At 42.5% G+C, this 18057-nt stretch overlaps 1 protein-coding gene across 10 annotated transcripts in view; it reads right to left on the bottom strand.

Annotated features, from left to right (window-relative positions):
• The window catches only part of ptprub (protein tyrosine phosphatase receptor type Ub), an 833961-nt gene that overhangs the window by 374773 nt on the left and 441131 nt on the right, over nucleotides 1-18057 (bottom strand). For all 10 annotated transcript variants that reach the window (XM_068011591.1, XM_068011594.1, XM_068011592.1 and 7 more), the window contains one exon: nucleotides 6181-6452. In XM_068011591.1, the coding sequence (XP_067867692.1) occupies nucleotides 6181-6452 (272 nt within the window). The remainder of the gene's footprint in view (nucleotides 1-6180; nucleotides 6453-18057) is intronic.

The following is an 18057-nucleotide window of genomic DNA, read 5'->3' as shown; positions in this document are numbered from 1 at the left end:
TCAGGGACATCAGCCATGTCCCTGAGCTCCCACATTGAGCAAGAGGAGCATGACACAGGTCTGAGATCTCCTGCCATTTTTAATCTTAAGCTTAACTTAGTTAAATGAAAAAGGAACGAAAAGTTTTTACCAATCACGATAAAACCAGAGAAATAGAAAAAGCCTTACCTTATAAACACCCCACCGAGTCCTTTTTTTTTGGTTGGAGGAGGAGGGCGGGTGGGAGACACTACAAGTGTGGTGTCTCGGGTTCAGAAACCGCCCAAATATATAGTGTTTTACTTATCCAGCAGCCCCCTGGCCTCCGCCGAAAACAAAAGGAAATTAAGTTTACTTTCAAACTGACCTTCCCAGCTGCTCACTCGCTCACACTCTGCTCCCGAAAAAGCTGCTGCAATGAAAGGAAAGTTATTTTAAACCGCCCAAATATATAGTGTTTTACTTACCCAGCAGCCCCCTGGCCTCCGCCGAAAACAAAAGGAAATTAAGTTTACTTTCAAACTGACCTTCCCAGCTGCTCACTCGCTCACATCTGTGATCATGAAAAGCGCTATATAAATGAAAGTATTTTTCTTTCTTTTGTCTACAAACAGATTAAAGGCTCTTTAGCCCCTTTCTCTTCAGCTGCCCTTTAACATTTCCATTTTTCTTCCCTTGCCACCAGACCTCCCACAGGTGCTGCCCATCCTTTTGGCCAAGTGGCCATTCATGCAGGAACCTGGACAGCAGATGTTGGCAGAATATTCGACTATGTGGTTATTACTAAAGAGTCCTATCCTATGCTTACCCAATGGGAACACATCCAGAAATCAAGAATGAGAGGTCTGGTTGAACCTTTATCTGCCATAACCTAGGAAGATGAGGCCAGTTGTGACACTGCTACTGATGCCCAGCTGAAAGCAGAGTCCAGGAATTGAATGTGGAGCCTCTTGGTCCTCATGTCTTTGTGCCACACTGGGATCAGCTAGCCTTTTAATGTTGAGGTTAACATCTCCTCAATTTTGATTGACCAATCCCATTTTTCCTCCATATATCTGTGACAAAAACATTTCAACTTTTAATTTTAAATCAACAGTTCCTGGCCCCTCAAGTCATTCAGTTATAACACAATCTCTCAACAAAGCCCTTCCATACAATTTCATCTTTTTATTTTTTATTTAGAGATACAGCACTGAAACAGGCCCTTCGGCCCACCGAATCTGTGCCGAGCAACAACCACCCATTTATACTAATTCTACATTAACCCCATTTTCTCTACTACATCCCCACCATTCTTCTACCTACACTAGGGGCAATTTATAATGGCCAATTTACCTATCAACCTGCAAGTCTTTTGGCTGTGGGAGGAAACCAGAGCACCCGGAGAAAACCCACGCAGACACAGGGAGAACTTGCAAACTCCACACAGGCAGTACCCAGAACTGAACCCGGGTCGCTGGAGCTGTGAGGCTGCGGCGCTAACCACTGCGCTTCTGAATGAAGTTTGTCAATTCAGAAAGATTTCAAACAGCTTTTCAAGAACTGCTACTACATTCCCAATCTGTACTCCAAACACTTCCACCAATCTACCCCTTCAGATTGCTCTTCTTGCTGCCTTGGATGGTTCTTATGGCCTTACTCTTCAGTGGGTTTTGGCAGCCAATGCAATATCCTCACCCTCTTCATTTCTCCTACATGCTTCGGAGTTTCTGTGATAAGAAAATAATCTCACGAGCACGAATAGACTTTTGAGCATTGCATCTTGATTCATCTAATCCTCAGCTCTTTGTCTGCTGAACTTGCAATGTATTTCCATCACCTGATCACAATAGTGAACAGAAGAGGCAATAAGACCTGACTACCAACTCAAAATCAATTTCTGACCCTTCTGCTCTCAAAAAGGATCAATCACCTTTGTACAAGGCTCCAATCAGTACCATTTTTCATCACCGGCCCCTGTATTTTCTCCAATCCCATTCCCTCGGATGAATTTAATGCTTAAAATGACAATGATTAAAATGACCAACATTAGTCAGTAGAACTGTTCAGTTTAAATAGATCTTCAGAGCACAGGACCAAAGTTCAAATCCATTCATAAAGTTAAGACTAGGGACACGTGGATTTCGTGATGACAGGATGGGAATTGACAACTGTGTAGCTTTTACCTCCTGCCATCACAATAGAATTTCAGCCAAGTGTATTGGTGGTCATGTGATTTTTTATTGCATTATTTCTGTTTAGTCAGTGAAAGACACCCAGAGGTACAATTACAGATTTTGTCTTTCCAATCTGGAGTCAGAGCCAGCATGAAATACTGATAGTTATAGGTTTATCACTGGCTCTGGTAGTGGTGGGAGCAGTTTGAGATGATGAATTAAGAGCATCACGTAAGCTATGTACTGACTCAATGTTAAAGTGTATATTCCCCTATAGCATATTAGTACCAATATGTTGAAAGTGCCCAGTGACAACCTATATATAATGACATGTTATTCTAGGTGATTTCACGTATTTGAAAAGGGCATGTATTCAATTTCTCACGCACCTGATCCTTGCAAAGGTCACAAACTGTAGCAAACATTTTCTCATTAACCCCTTACAATGCCAAACTGGTGTGGAAGATTGTCTCTACTTGCTATTCGCAAATTGTAAATGTGCTCAATACTTGTGTCTAGGATTTCTTACAAATAGCCAAGAGAGAAAATTCTGCCTTTTGGTCGAATAATATTGGTTAACTATAAAATTTCAATCCAAAATAACAAGTACCAGCTTGGCTCCAGTGGTAGCACCCTTGCCTCAGAGTTAGAAGGTTGTGGGTTCAAGTCCCACTGAGGATGTCAGCACATAATCTAGGTTAGTGCTTTGGTGTTGCTTTGTTGAAGGTGCTGCCCTTTGGGTGAGCCACATTGAATTGGAGGTTCCATTTGCCTGATCAGGTGGATATCAACGATTCCCATGGCACTCTGAAAAATGCCAGGTTGCCTGGCCAACCTGTCCCCCTCAACCATTGTTCATTGATTTAATGTTTGTGGGATCTTGCTGAGTGCCAATTGGCTGCTGTTTTTGGCTACTGACATTTCAAGAGCAATTCATCATCTGCTTTGACTAAGTGCTTTATGAAAGATTTTTCTTTCCTAAATATGCATTAATTTTGGTACTTGCATTCTTGGTCTGTACTGTTAGTTTCTCTCAGCCAGCATCCCAGTGGTTTCTGTTTTTCTTTATTGTATACAACTTCCATTATGGAAAGTGGTGATGTGGTCATTGAGCTCAGTAACAATGCATGGTTGAACATCCATGGTCTAGGCTCACATGTGAAGACTGACAGATGGGCAAGGTACTGGCCATCAGCTGCCACTAGTAAAGCCATGCCCAGAATAAGTCACCACTCTCAGCAGAGATGGGGTGTAAATGGGGAGGTGGGAGATACTGCTAACTGACATTGTGAGCAAAATACAGGTTTTGAAGTATTTTCTGTTGAGAATGAGTTGCTGATTGAAGAACTCATAGGCCTGTGATACATTTGGCTGTTGGGAACCAAAACTTATAAAACTCACAATCTTACAGCAGCATAACTTCAACAGGGAAGGAGGGAGCATCCCATGCCCACCCTCCCCCACCCTTCCTGGCTTTGGCCGATTTCACAGGGTCATTATCAAAATTTTGTCAGACCCTCAACAGAAGAGAAGATATTTTCTAACATTATAAAAAATCTTCCAACTTGCCTGGTATTAACAATAACTCAGTGACTGACTGTACAGCTGCCTTTCAAAGTTTAAATCATTCCTCTGTTGCCTTAACAACCTAATCAGCAACTGTGTATCTGCTTTGTCAGTGTTAATGATGCAAATGACAATAAAGCCTACATACTCTTGTCACTTTCATCTCACTGCAGTATATTTGGGCAGATGTATTGTATGCCCAATGCCACTTCCATGGGAAATCACAAATTTGGTATCAAATGGCGTAGAGTGGGCTGGACAATTCCTGAACAACTTTCCTCCCAGCCAGTCAGTATAACTGCACAGGGAAATCTTCCTTCTTGATTCGAGCATGAAATTTATGATCAAACTAACTTGGATTATCAAAAACCAACTGGGCTACATCTTTTAAAACTGTACTTATACTCCAAATTACTGTCTAATATTAATAATAAAGATCAAGAATGTTTGCTAGGACACCTTTTTCATACATAGGGAGTCTTGAGCAGGATTTTAAGTCTGGCTGTAATCAGAGAGAAGTCAGAACATGGAACTTGCTACCACAGGGAGTAGCTGAGATGAATAGCATCTATGCATTTAAGGGAAAGTTAGATCAACACATAAGGAGAAAAGGAATAGAAGGATATGCTGTTGGATTTAGATGAAGTAGGGTGGGAGGAGGCTTGCCTGGAGTGTAACCACCAGCATGGACCAGTTGAGCGAAATGACCTGTTTCTGTGTTGCATGGCATATTGCTATGTCATATAGGTGTTTTTGCTATTGGTACAGAATATTGGGTATGGTACAGTTGTCATCAGCTTATGGTGCGTAATGTAATGCCACCTGTTTAATACACATTTTAAGGAAGAGGTTTATGAAGCAGACCAAACTCTCAATGATGGATATATCTTGCCAAGAATCTTTAAAAAAGGCACCAAAAAAAAACTAAGGTGGTGAGGAGGGGGAGAAATTAATTCATGCAGCACTGCTTCTTGTGGCCGCCCACAGGCTACACCAACTCCCTGGGGGAGGGCAGCGCCACAGGCCGTTATCTACGTGGCATTTATCAATATCATCAATGAAATGTGGGCCACACAGGTAGCGGCGCTATGTGAACAAATTTCTCTCCCTAAATATGCAGCTGTATAAGATTTGAAGATTTTTCCTACTTCAGTTTTGTAGAGAGAAGTCAGTAGCTGATCTGGGCAAGAGTGAGGTGCAGGCAACAGCTGAAATGGACCTTTAGAGGGTTTGGGATAATAACATTGTCCTTTATATCAAGAGGACCTTGGTTCAAATCTGGCCCCAACTGATGGAGTGAATGTCAAGCCAAACCTCCCTGGAACAGCAGGCAGGCTCAAAAAGAAGCCCAGCCAGTTACGTTTCATGAGAATTACTTTTTTTAATGTCCCTTTTGGGCCCCAAGCAGGAGTGCTTCTCCAGATCTCTCAGGAAAACTTGGGTCTCCCCCTGCCCTGGGATTCCTCCTGTCCATCCACCCACCTACCCTGATCAGGATACCTCCTCAGACCACTTACCTTGTGCTGAAGACCATATCCCTGGGTTGCATGAAAGCAGTATATTAATAAGACTCAGCCATTTAAAATCCAGACAAGCTGGATGCTTGCTTTGTTGTGTTCCCACCCAGAAGTTAAAATTGAGCTCAGAATATCACACTGGAGATACCCCTACCCCACCCCTCAGATGGCTTTGTTAAACTAGTCAGTCTCAGTTGAGGCTGTGATGGGAGTGCAATAGATGGATCCAATGAGAGCGGCAAAACAAAACCACCCAGTGCTCTTGGACACTGTTCTGTAACCCATGTTGGAAAATGGAACTTGTAGACTTTGGATGAGGAATGAACAAGGCACAGCTATGACTCTCTTCCTCTTCTCCCCCACCTCCATCATAATAGTCTAGTCCCATTATTCAAGCCTTCCACTGTTAGTCCATCTAGGCTCAGGTATGGGAAATGGCCACTTGGCTGAGGTAACGGAGGTCATGATTCAGGTGAGGAGGAGAGAAAAAGAAAACTGATGAGAGGGGAGAAATTTCAAAACATGGTGTTGATGCAGTAGCTGGTGCTTTTTGAGCCTCAAGTGAAACCCCATTACTCAAGGGCAGCAGAAGAAGCTTTGATCCATTGCTAATGCGTGCTACACCCAGAGGCAAGTGCTGAACATTTACACTGGGAGAAAATATGTAATTCCCCAAAACTGGCATTCACGATCTTGAAGTGGAAAAAAAGAAATTGTTCATATAATTCAAAAGGAAAGAAATTCACTGAGCTATAGTTTATATTCAACATGCCCAGAATGCTTCAGGAGGTACTGTAGTCTGATATGACCGCAATGAGCTGTTTTTTTCCCCCTTCGCAAGTCTAAGCACAAGAACACTTCTGCAAACTCCTGGAGCTGTCTTGTCAGAAATACTCAAGGATCACAATTCAGATGCGATTATTGTTTTATTTCACTCTCAAAGGAAAAGCTAAGCTTGGTACCTGATAATCATTTGGCCAGAAGGTACTGACGGCGAGCTCAGCCTGAAGCCACTGTCGCCCTTGAGATCCTGACACGTTCCAAACCGAATCGCCAACTGGCCCATTATTGACCCTGATGAAGACGTTGAGTGACCCAGGGCTAAGCCCATCTCTGCTGTTGAGGAAATAGCTGAACTGGATGCAGTGAGTGTCATTTTCGCTCAAAGAGGAGAGGATGAAATGGGCTTTCTGGCCTGGAGCATGCTGCGAAGAGTTCACCATCATATAGGTGCCTAAAGAAAGAAGAAGAATCTATATTAGAGAAAAAAAAGGGGAAATGTGACAAATCTTTATTTGGGAAGGGAGTATAGCTGGGATTATTCTCATTACAGACGCATCACATCAACTGACGCAGTGACGCATTTTGCTGCTAATTACATATTGCTCTTAAAAGGCTACAAACCATTTTCATAATACTGCCTGTTTTGAATGGACCATTTAGTTTATTTGAGCAGCGGCTGAATGGAAATGTTATGGCAAAAAATTTAAATAAGGCCCAACCATTTCTGAAACTACCTCAGTTTTATTTAAGAGCAAAATACAACAGATGCTGGAAATCCGAAATAAAAACAGAAATTTCTGGAAATACATAGCAGGTGTAGCAGCATCTGTGGAGAGAGAAACAGACTTAACATTTCAGGTCGATGACCCTTTTGACGATGTGCTGGCAAACAACACCCAGAAAAGATTTCTCAAATATTTGCAATGAAGACTATATTTTCTTTAAAAAAAACAAAAGTTTAATATCTGTGCAATTAAGTTCTCCAGCTACTACCTCAACCCCTCACCCCATGATTTTAGGCAAAGCATCATAACAGGACGGTGCATACAGAAAGTGAATTAGAGTATGAGGGATGGGATCAATGATCAACTTATTACAATTTTCTACTGTCCAATTTTGATTTTGCTCAAATGCAGTAGTAATCTGTATTGGAATGAATGTCAGCCTGGAACAGTCTGACAACACTGGAGTTTCAACTATCATAAGTTGCACCAGGAAAGATGGCTGAGCCCAGGACACTCGACACTTTCACAAGAAACAACTAGGCATTGTAATGGGAAGATGGTGGGGTTCATTGTTGACTGTTGATAGATGTGATCAATTGGACCAGAGAGCTGTCTTCACTAAAATGTACTGCAAGACCACACGATCATGCTTCACATCAATTCTCTTCGTTCATTACCTCCATATTTGGTTCAAAGTGCAAAAACAAACACACTCTTCAAACAGACTCACTTGAAGGGGATATTTTGCATTGTTCTGCTCCTGGCATGGAGCCTCACTAGGAGTGAATGCAGGTTGGAAAACAGGACTACAACGGTACAGCCTAATCATCACGACCTCACTCACTGCCAATGAGACTCCACAGGCGGAATCCTTGCCAGTAAAAAAATCAAGCCTTCTGAAGAAGGGGATGAAAGATTACAAAATGGGAAAAATGACATGTTTGATACAAAAATGCTAGGTGATATAATTTATTGGCATGAATAAATAAGGAAAATTTGTAAATACAAAAAATATATATACCGTTAGCCAGTGAAAGCAGAAAATGCACACTGAAAAATAAAAGTGCTTTAAATTTTATTTAAAGAAGCTCCAATGCTTTAAAGTAAGATTTACTGTTGGAAACGTGACAAGAATTATATATTCATTGCTCTTGATATTATTAAGTTTGAAGGGGAGTGTTTCCACATAAATAATGCAATCCATCGTGTAGTCTGATAGGAGATGCATACACACTACATCCAGTAGAGCATTAATGTCATTTCTCCTTCAATAGTTTCAGGTTCTAGTAAGAGAATGCAGACATCACACTCTGTTACACTACTATGTATTCCACAACAATCATCCCATCTCTGTTTTAGGGATCATCAAATTAATCATGGAAAATGACAGATCATTGTATAAAAAACAAAAGCTTATTTTCAAAAGGTAAGTGAAATGAAGTGTCAGAACCTCTTCCAAGATTTGCACATTCAACCATAATCACCTAGAATTCACACGAGAGAAATGAACTGTCAAAGAACTTTCTGAATTATAGTTAGGCTCATACCCCTGGATTGAGGGAGACACATGCTGCGTACAGAAATGCCTTTCAGATAAAAAAAAAAGGTGAATGCAAAACTGTGAAATTTAAAAAGACATCATGCTAAATTCTGCAGGTCATTAAATCCTCATGAGATTCCCAAAATAATTTAGTATTTTAGAAATGTACATGAGAAAAAATCTCAGAAGTGACAATGCATTCGGTCCATCTATGTCAGTTGTTCGACTGAAGGTCTCCACACCAATCTTTTCATACTCCATGTCAAATGCTTATCTCATTTCTCTTTAAACAATGTTAAGGATAGGTGGGTGATGGCGTGGCTTGTTCCCACTGTTCACCTCCCAAATGACCACAGCAAGTGTTTTTTTCACTTGTGTTTTATTTGTCAAATAGACAGTGACAGGTTTTCTTGTGGGTTTAAAACAGAAGATTAACTATTAATTGAACAATATTCATTTCCGAAATGGTCACATGCGTTCACACACACACGGACAGATGGATAGATAGCTAGATATAGAGGAAAAGGATAAGTGGTTTGAGGTGAGGTAGGTGTTTGGGGTTCATGGTAAATATGTTGAATCTTCTCGGAGTATAGTTTCTTTAAAGTTGCAGACATGGTGTTTGTAGTACAAACTCAATAGCTACTTGTGATAAAGCACCCATTGTTCTCCGAGTGACCTTTGTTCTCCGAGTGACAGTCCTCAGCTATGACCCTTGTTACTAATTTACCAAACAGTGGCAATAATCCTTCACTATTTAGCCTGTCAAAATCCTTCATAATTTTGAAAACCTCTACCAGATCCCCCATTGACCACTTCTGTTCCAGTTAAAAAGCTCCAATTTGTAAAGTCTTCCTCAATAGCTATAACCTTTCATTCATAGCACCATTCTAGTGAATCTTTTCTGCACAAGGGAACTGCAAGAAATACTCCAACAATTGTATTACCACCATCTTAACATCACATTCTTGCTTTTATCTTTAATGTCTCTATATATAAAACCCAGAATCCCACTCATCATTTGTATGGTCTTTTCAATCCACACCCCGACTTGATTGGGAAGACTGAAGCCACTTGTTTTTGGTCCCTGCTCCAAACTCCATTCCCTAGCTACCAAATCCATCCCTCTCCCGGGCAACAGTTCGAGACTAAACGAGTCTGTTCGCAACTTAGGTGTTGTATCTGACCCAGAAATGAGCTTCCTTCATTCATGCCTTTGTTACCTCTAGATATGGGTATTCGGACAGACTCCTGGCTAGTCTCCCACATTCTACTCTGTCAACTTGAGGTCATCCAAAACTCTGCTGCATATGTCTTAACTCATATCAAGTCCCGTTCACCTAACACCCGTGCTCGCTGACCTACATTGGCTCCCAGTTAAGCAACGTCTTGATTTTAAAATTCTCATCCTTGTTTTCAAATCCTTCCAAGTCCTTACCCTTCCCTGTCTCTAATCTCCTCTAGCCCCCAAACCCTCTGAGATATCTGTGCTCTTCGATTTCTAGCCTCTTGAGCATCCCTAAATTTAATTGTTCCACCATTGGTGGCTGTGCCTACAGTTGCCTAGGCCTTAAGCTCTGGAATTCCCTCTCTAAACCTCTCCACCTCGACCTCACTTTCCTCCCTAAGACACTCCTTAAAATTTACCTTTTTGACCAAGTATTTTGTCATTTGACACAATATCTCCTTATATGGCTTGGTAACATATGTTGTTTTATAATGCTGTGAAGCACCTTGGGATGTTTCATTATGTTAAAGGTGCAATAAAAATATAAATTGTTGTTGTTGATGTATCTGTACCCTCAGTCCTTCAGTTCCTAACAATTAGGGCATACTTCCTTCATCGCCCTTTTTCCAAAATATGCCATTTCATATTTCTCTACACTGCACTGCACTTGCCACCTATCTGTCCATTCTGCTTTTTCATGTTTCCCCTCCATCTCCAGCATTCTTCCCCACAGTTTGACATGCTCCCTAATTTTATCGTTGGAACATGAAAGAATTGGATTTATATAGTGCCTTTCATGACCTCAGGTCATCCGAAAGTGCTTTACAGCCAATGAAGCTCCTTTGAAGTGTAGTCACTATAATGGAAATCAGATGAGTGTGTGGAGGAGCCAGATTCAATTGTGGCTTTCAAAAGGGAATCTATGTGCACATGAAGAGAAAAAATTTGTAGGGCTACGTGGAAAGGGAAAGGTAGTGGAACTAGCCGAGTTGCTCTTGCAGAGAGCTGGCATGGACACACCTGCTTCTGTGCTGTAACCATTCTATGATTCTACGAAACCAATTCACGCGCGGCAAGCTCCCACAAACAGCAAGGTGTTAATGACCAGAGAATCTGTTTGTGGGATAAATATTTTCCCAGGAGAACTCGCCTCCCTGCTTTTCTACAAAATAGCTGCATGGGATCTTATTTTTTTCCACGGATTAGTTAACATCCCCCAATTCCTATTTTCAGTCTTTTACCCGCAAACTATCACCTCATGTTGCTTTTTGCTGTTTTGGAAGTTGTGTGTCTCTGGTCACCAGATAACTGGCACCAAGGTGGCTATGGGAGAATAAGGGGAAAGGCTGTGAAATTCATAAGTTTAATGAAATTAATAGGGGACATCTGATTTTCTCGATAGTTAATTACCTAATACTGCATGATTAGAAACTGCGTGTTTCAGAACTACACAAAATAACACCAAACAAACAGGTGTTCTGCCCTTTTCGGTTAAAGGCGTAACTTCGCCCTTCTAAAGTAAAAATGTTTCAAAATGAGCAGACACTAAGGGCTGAACTTTACCAGCCCCTCGACTTTGGGGGCTGTGGTGGGGGGCCCGTAAAATACTTGCGGGAGAGGCCCGCCACGACCTCTGACACTGAAGAGGCCCCACCGCACTTTACCGGCAGCGGCAAGGCCTTGGTGCGGCCCCGCTCCCTCCGTCGCCAAGCAGCGGGTCCTTCACTTGCCTACTCAAGCTTATTTAAAAAAATTAACTTACTTGGACTGGCGGCCATCCCACACTGATATTGTGGGATATTGATATTTCCGAGTGAAATTATCAGGGGGGGGGAAGCAGGAATAATACTTTTTATTGGCTGTGGGGATGGTGGGAAGGGGTTGAAGGGCAGATGTGGCGAGGTTGTGGTGGTGGTGGGGGGGGCGGGGAAGAGCCGGTGGGAGGTTTGGGTTGGGAATAAAATAAATTATATCGACATATAGGCCAATGAAAACATTGCGGGGGGGGAGGGGGGATATTGGGAAACGGCCTCCAGCTTTTAATTACTTTTTTTAAAGATGATTCACAGAAATGTACCTTTCAAAATTCACTTGGTTCCTAAGGGACTTGAGGCCCTTTAAAAATGGTGCCGGCGCCGGCGTGGTGGTGCCAGATGCCACTGCTGCCCCGTGTGTCATCGGGGGCAGCCGTTCTGCCCCCTCCATTTAAATGAGCCCCCGTGCAAAATATTGTGGGGGCTCAGCGGCCGTACATCCGTGCCTGAAGGCCGCCAATTTCTTGGCGCGTCACCACAATTTGTGGCACACTAATAAAATTGAGCCCTAAGGATGCAATCAACAGGACTGCTGGCAAGTCCAAAATGAGTAGAGACAGAGACAATGAGAAAACCGAAGAAGATACAAACAGCAGTGACAGAATGCAATGGTTGACGAAATAGTAAATCGAAGGGAAGCAGAATTAAGGCAATATCAGTATGAGCCAGAGGGAAAAAATTAGATCAGAGGTTTTGGACACAGTGATCACCTCAACATTATTTTTCATTATTTCTCAACACCTGTGGCCAACATTATTTTTCTTCTCCATTCCCAATGATTTTGCTGCTACATAGCCAGGTGAGTAAAACTAATGACACCCTATGATACTGTATTGAGGAAGATTAAAGTTACACTTGGTTGAGACCGACATGCCTCATTAACCCTCTGCAATCGTCGCCATATATTGTAAATTGATTGTTTGGTAGTGGCTGGTAATGTCCCGAGGGAGGACATACACATCTCACCTGTTCTGTTCTTCATAGTCTGCAATGTCTCAGCTTTAAAAAAAAAGTTTGACACTGCAATCAGGGATAGTGTCCTGATGCTCCCTATGCTCAGTCGCCATGCAGCCAGGACTCTGGACACGATCTGCAACCTTTTAATGAGAACCAACCTATCAAAGCATTGACCTTCTAGTTAAGGGGATCTATTTGTGGATTATATCAGCACAGAATCAGTCTCCCCTCATCCAATGATGTTACTGATTAATAATTCTCACTGCTTAAAAATAGTTAAAATGTAAGAATTCCACACAAATACTAGAAACGAAAAATGTAACTGATTTGTATGTTCTTTTCAATCCGCTCTCTCCAAGGCCTCAACTCAACTGGGAGATGGGGCATCTCAGTCAAGTTCCACACCCAAGCACTTTCCAATAAATTCACCAACCATAAGCAGGAACCTTGGAGGTAATTTTCCCCACATACCCCCCTTTCTAAATCAAGTGTATTGAAGCTGATTGTGAATACTCCAGTTGGATACTGAGCACAGGCTGGGAACCAAGTGAAAATTTCATTCTCTGAGACTAAAACCGCACCAAATCAGTGCTTTTAGCCACTGTGATACTGGGCAGGCTGACTGGTAATACCTTTCAACCAGCCTGCTGTAAATTCTGCAGTACAGAAAAAAAAATTCAAATCCTTATCTGTTGGTCACATGCCGCCAATCCCCCACTTTCCCAGCAGGAGTCACTAGGTAGAACCAGGAACCTAATTAATTTTTTTCTCTCCCTCCTTACCCCAGGAGTGCTGACGCCAAGGGTAGCTCTTCTGTCGCTAGCTATTCTTAATTTAAAATGGGATTAAAGCGATCTGTGCTTTACGGAGCAGTTCCAGTAATGTGCCTTCACTCAGTGCCATTTCTTTTGAATTGTGCCCTCACCTCTAGAAAATATGAAATGTATTTCACTGATGACAATCAATCACACCAAAATGTAATAAGCTATAACCTCATAATTCAGATACTTACCCATTCCGCAAACAGAAGTGCTACTTTCTTGACGCTGCACTAGTCATAATCTCACACGTTATAACCCCACATTAGATTATCTGATAAACTGCAGAAATCAGCACTTACTCATCCTTTAGAAAACATTCCATGAAATATCCACTATTCAGAACTCAATAAAGGTTTCAGAGATCCTAATATTAGTCTTCTCCTGATTTTAAAATGCATTTTTATTTCAAAATAGGCTTTTAAAATAGAGTATTTTGAAAAACCTGTACATGCAATTTTCTTTTCCTCAGTTCCTACCACATCGCCATGGGCTTTCAAGTGCTAACAGAAACACGATTACCCTCTCTACTGGTATCCTGTATAACTGGTAGGAAAAATAAATGCATCAGACAAATAGATCTGGTAATGATCTTGTGACCATAAAATTTTCCCAATGCATCTGGGAAACTATAAGCTGCCCGTTAGAAAATGGATTCCATTTTGGATCCGACAGCATCATCATCCATCAAGCATCTGCCATTAAATGCATGGCTTTTTTTTTTGTTGCGTAAGCTTCTTTGCAATTTCTAAAAACATCTTTCTTAAATTTTTAAAATTTTACCTAGCTCTCTTGAAGGGCCAAAAGAAGAATATATTTATTTAGCATCCCTTCACTTCTACTGACCATATTCTTGTTTTCTATCTTTTCCTCCTTTCCTTTCATTTTAGCTTCATTCACTTTTGTTTTTGAGGGTAAATCTCTCGTGTATCCCCTCCTCTCTGGGTTCTTCAACTGTACACTTCCCGGAGCTAAGAGGATTTAAAGTGAACCTGCAGCCCAGCCTCTGCTTCCTCAGAGTCAACTTCTAACCACAACAACTTGCATTTATATAGTGCCTTTAAGGTAGTAAAACATCCCAAGCTGCTTCACAGGAGCATTATTGAACAAAATCTGACACCGAGCCACATGGAGTACGAGGATTGGTGGCCAAAAGCTTGATCAAAGAGGTCGGTTTTAAGGATTGTCTAAAAGAGGAGAGAGAGGTTGAGAAGCAGAGAGGTTCAAGGAGATTCCAAAGTTAATGGCCTAGGCAGCTGAAGGTACAGCCACCAATGGTGAAACGATGAAAATTGGGGATGCACAAGATTCAGTCTTGAGATGTGGACATCGCTGACGAGGCCAGCATTTATTCCTCATTGCTAGATGCCCTGAGGTGGTGGTGATACAACTGAGTAGCTCATTTAACTGGACAGTTAAGAGCCAACAACTTTGGTGTGGGACATATAGGTCACACCGGGTAAGGACGACAAAGTTTTCTTCCCTAAAGGCCTTTAATAAACCACTCAGGTTTTATAACAATTTTGTCAGCTTCAGGGTCACTTTATAGCGGTACCAGCATTTTTATTGCCAGACTTTTTAAACCAAGATGTTGGTCTCTCTTGCATCCCAGGTTTACTAGTCCAGCATGATTGCTGTTTCTATCTCCTAATTCATGTAAACTGGAAGCTCAGGCAAAGCAAAGAACACATATTATAAAAATAACAAGTAGCCAGGAGGAATTTCAAAGGCTGTATTCAAATCTTGGGATCCCCAAGACGGTTATAAACAGTGTGAGCTACATTCCATGGGTTAACAAATTGAACCCCTTCAGTTGGATACCAGTCCTGTAATCACTTTCCCATAACCATTATTTTCAATATCAACCACTAATTTAAAGGCAATTGACCCACTGCCCAACTGTGCCACAGGTTTTTAGTCCCCACCTCTTCATGGAAATTGTTGTCAACTACTAACTTACCCTGACCGCAGAAGCCTCAACACAGCTGCAGTCACCAGGCAACCACCAGTGCACATTAACCACAAGCAGCTTCACAGAAAAGTCTCAACTCCAGAGTATCAATTTGTTAGTAGGTAATGGAGTGTTTTCCAGCCTGTCTCAATCATCTTAACCAGAGGAAATAGGCTTGTGACATGAAAGGGAACTCACACAGTACTATGGAAAATGAGCATTAAACTAATAGTTAATGACACCCTATTATCACAGCATTACCCCTGAAATAATCAAGAATGCCAAGCCTGCTATACTCTCAGCACTACATGAACTGCTATGCCTGTGCTGGGACGAGGGAGCAGTACCCCAGGACATGCGCGATGCCAACATCATCACCCTCTATAAAAACAAAGGTGACCGCGGTGACTGCAACAACTACCGTGGAATCTCCCTGCTCAGCATAGTGGGGAAAGTCTTTGCTCGAGTCGCTCTGAACAGACTCCAGAAGCTGGCCGAGCGCGTCTACCCTGAGGCACAGTGTGGCTTTCGTGCAGAGAGATCGACTATTGACATGCTGTTCTCCCTTCGTCAGATACAGGAGAAATGCCGTGAACAACAGATGCCCCTCTACATTGCTTTCATTGATCTCACCAAAGCCTTTGACCTCGTCAGCAGACGTGGTCTCTTCAGACTACTAGAAAAGATCGGATGTCCACCAAAGCTACTAAGTATCATCACCTCATTTCATGACAATATGAAAGGCACAATTCAACATGGTGGCTCCTCATCAGAGCCCTTTCCTATCCTGAGTGGTGTGAAACAGGGCTGTGTTCTCGCACCCACACTTTTTGGGATTTTCTTCTCCCTGCTGCTTTCACATGCGTTCAAATCCTCTGAAGAAGGAATTTTCCTCCACACAAGATCAGGGGGCAGGTTGTTCAACCTTGCCCGTCTAAGAGCGAAGTCCAAAGTACGGAAAGTCCTCATCAGAGAACTCCTCTTTGCTGACGATGCTGCTTTAACATCTCACACTGAAGAATGCCTGCAGAGTCTCATCGACAGGTTTGCGTCTGCCTGCAATGAATTTGGCCTAACCATCAGCCTCAAGAAAACGAACATCATGGGGCAGGATGTCAGAAATGCTCCATCCATCAATATTGGCGACCACGCTCTGGAAGTGGTTCAAGAGTTCACCTACCTAGGCTCAACTATCACCAGTAACCTGTCTCTAAATGCTGAAATCAACAAGCGCATGGGTAAGGCTTCCACTGCTATGTCCAGACTGGCCAAGAGAGTGTGGGAAAATGGCGCACTGACACGGAACACAAAAGTCCGAGTGTATCAGGCCTGTGTCCTCAGTACCTTGCTCTACGGCAGCGAGGCCTGGACAACGTATGCCAGCCAAGAGCGACGTCTCAATTCATTCCATCTTCGCTGCCTTCGGAGAATACTTGGCATCAGGTGGCAGGACTATATCTCCAACACAGAAGTCCTTGAAGCGGCCAACACCCCCAGCTTATACACACTACTGAGTCAGCGGCGCTTGAGATGGCTTGGCCATGTGAGCCGCATGGAAGATGGCAGGATCCCCAAAGACACATTGTACAGCGAGCTCGCCACTGGTATCAGACCCACCGGCCGTCCATGTCTCCGTTATAAAGACGTCTGCAAACGTGACATGAAATCGTGTGACATTGATCACAAGTCGTGGGAGTCAGTTGCCAGCATTCGCCAGAGCTGGCGGGCAGCCATAAAGACAGGGCTAAATTGTGGCGAGTCGAAGAGACTTAGTAGTTGGCAGGAAAAAAGACAGAGGCGCAAGGGGAGAGCCAACTGTGCAACAGCCCCAACAAACAAATTTCTCTGCAGCACCTGTGGAAGAGCCTGTCACTCCAGAATTGGCCTTTATAGCCACTCCAGGCGCTGCTTCACAAACCACTGACCACCTCCAGGCGCGTATCCATTGTCTCTCGAGATAAGGAGGCCCAAAAGAAAAAAGAAAGAAAGAATTATCACCACAATGTTACGTTATCCCCTGCTGTCCATGTACTGCAACAGATAAGGATCCCATGTGTTGCAATCACCTCACAAAAGTGAGTATTTATTTACATACTAACATCACATGTCCCAGGGACCATCTGAAATAGGATGGACTCTGAAGCCTTGTAGATAAAGCGCAATCCAATAAAATTTTTAATTAAAACTTAAAAGAAATATATATTTCACAATTTAGAGTGAGACTAGCCTCTTTTTTTTTTAAAATGGAAATACACATCACGAGAGGCCTGTCCCTGTGACCAGAGCCGCTTAAAACAAATATTGTTCAGCAACTTTAAGGGTGATGTAGCAGCATGTATTCTCATTCAATTAGCCAGCTTTCTTCAAAGATCCAAATAAATTTAAATGCAGTGATTACAGCAAAATATATATTTTTTAAACTTCCTTCACCAATTTGCACTCCTCCCCTTCCACTGCTGATGGCAATGATCGCTTCAGCAGGGTACATCTCCATGGGGCACCCTGGCCTGTAACTTGCCCAAGAGCCCAATGCTCACATCTCAGTCTCAACAATAAGTGACATCAAACTATCCGTGAAGGGCATATGGACACTCTCCAGCAGTGCTGCTGTTTGGCAAACAGAAGTACAGAGGCCAGGCCGTTTTCCTCTCCCTAACCCAGAAGTGATGTGGTCCGTCGACAAGCTCTTACTGCAGCCAATGAACTCGACACAGAAAATTTAATTTTCGCTACCTCGGTCACTGAATTTTTTTCTTTATTAATGAATATGCTCAGAGCAAACAAGAGATTCGACGAGATCAAATCGTTACACACTTAAAGGTACAAGTTTCTTCTAAAGCACCTGGTATCGCCCCTCCCTACAACTCACTTCACTTAGAATCTTACAGCACAGAATCAGGCCATTCAACCCTCTGTGTTTCTACCATCGTTTTGAAAGATCTATCCAATTAGTCCCACTCCACTTGCATGTAATATATAGGCCTTCTTTATTACAGAATGGACATTCCCTCAGTTGTCCTACT

The sequence above is a fragment of the Heterodontus francisci genome, chromosome 31 (genome assembly GCF_036365525.1).
Source record: "Heterodontus francisci isolate sHetFra1 chromosome 31, sHetFra1.hap1, whole genome shotgun sequence".
Taxonomy (NCBI): domain Eukaryota; kingdom Metazoa; phylum Chordata; class Chondrichthyes; order Heterodontiformes; family Heterodontidae; genus Heterodontus; species Heterodontus francisci.
The sequence above is the reverse complement of the archived record's forward strand: the minus strand, read 5'-3'. Positions and strand labels throughout refer to the sequence as shown.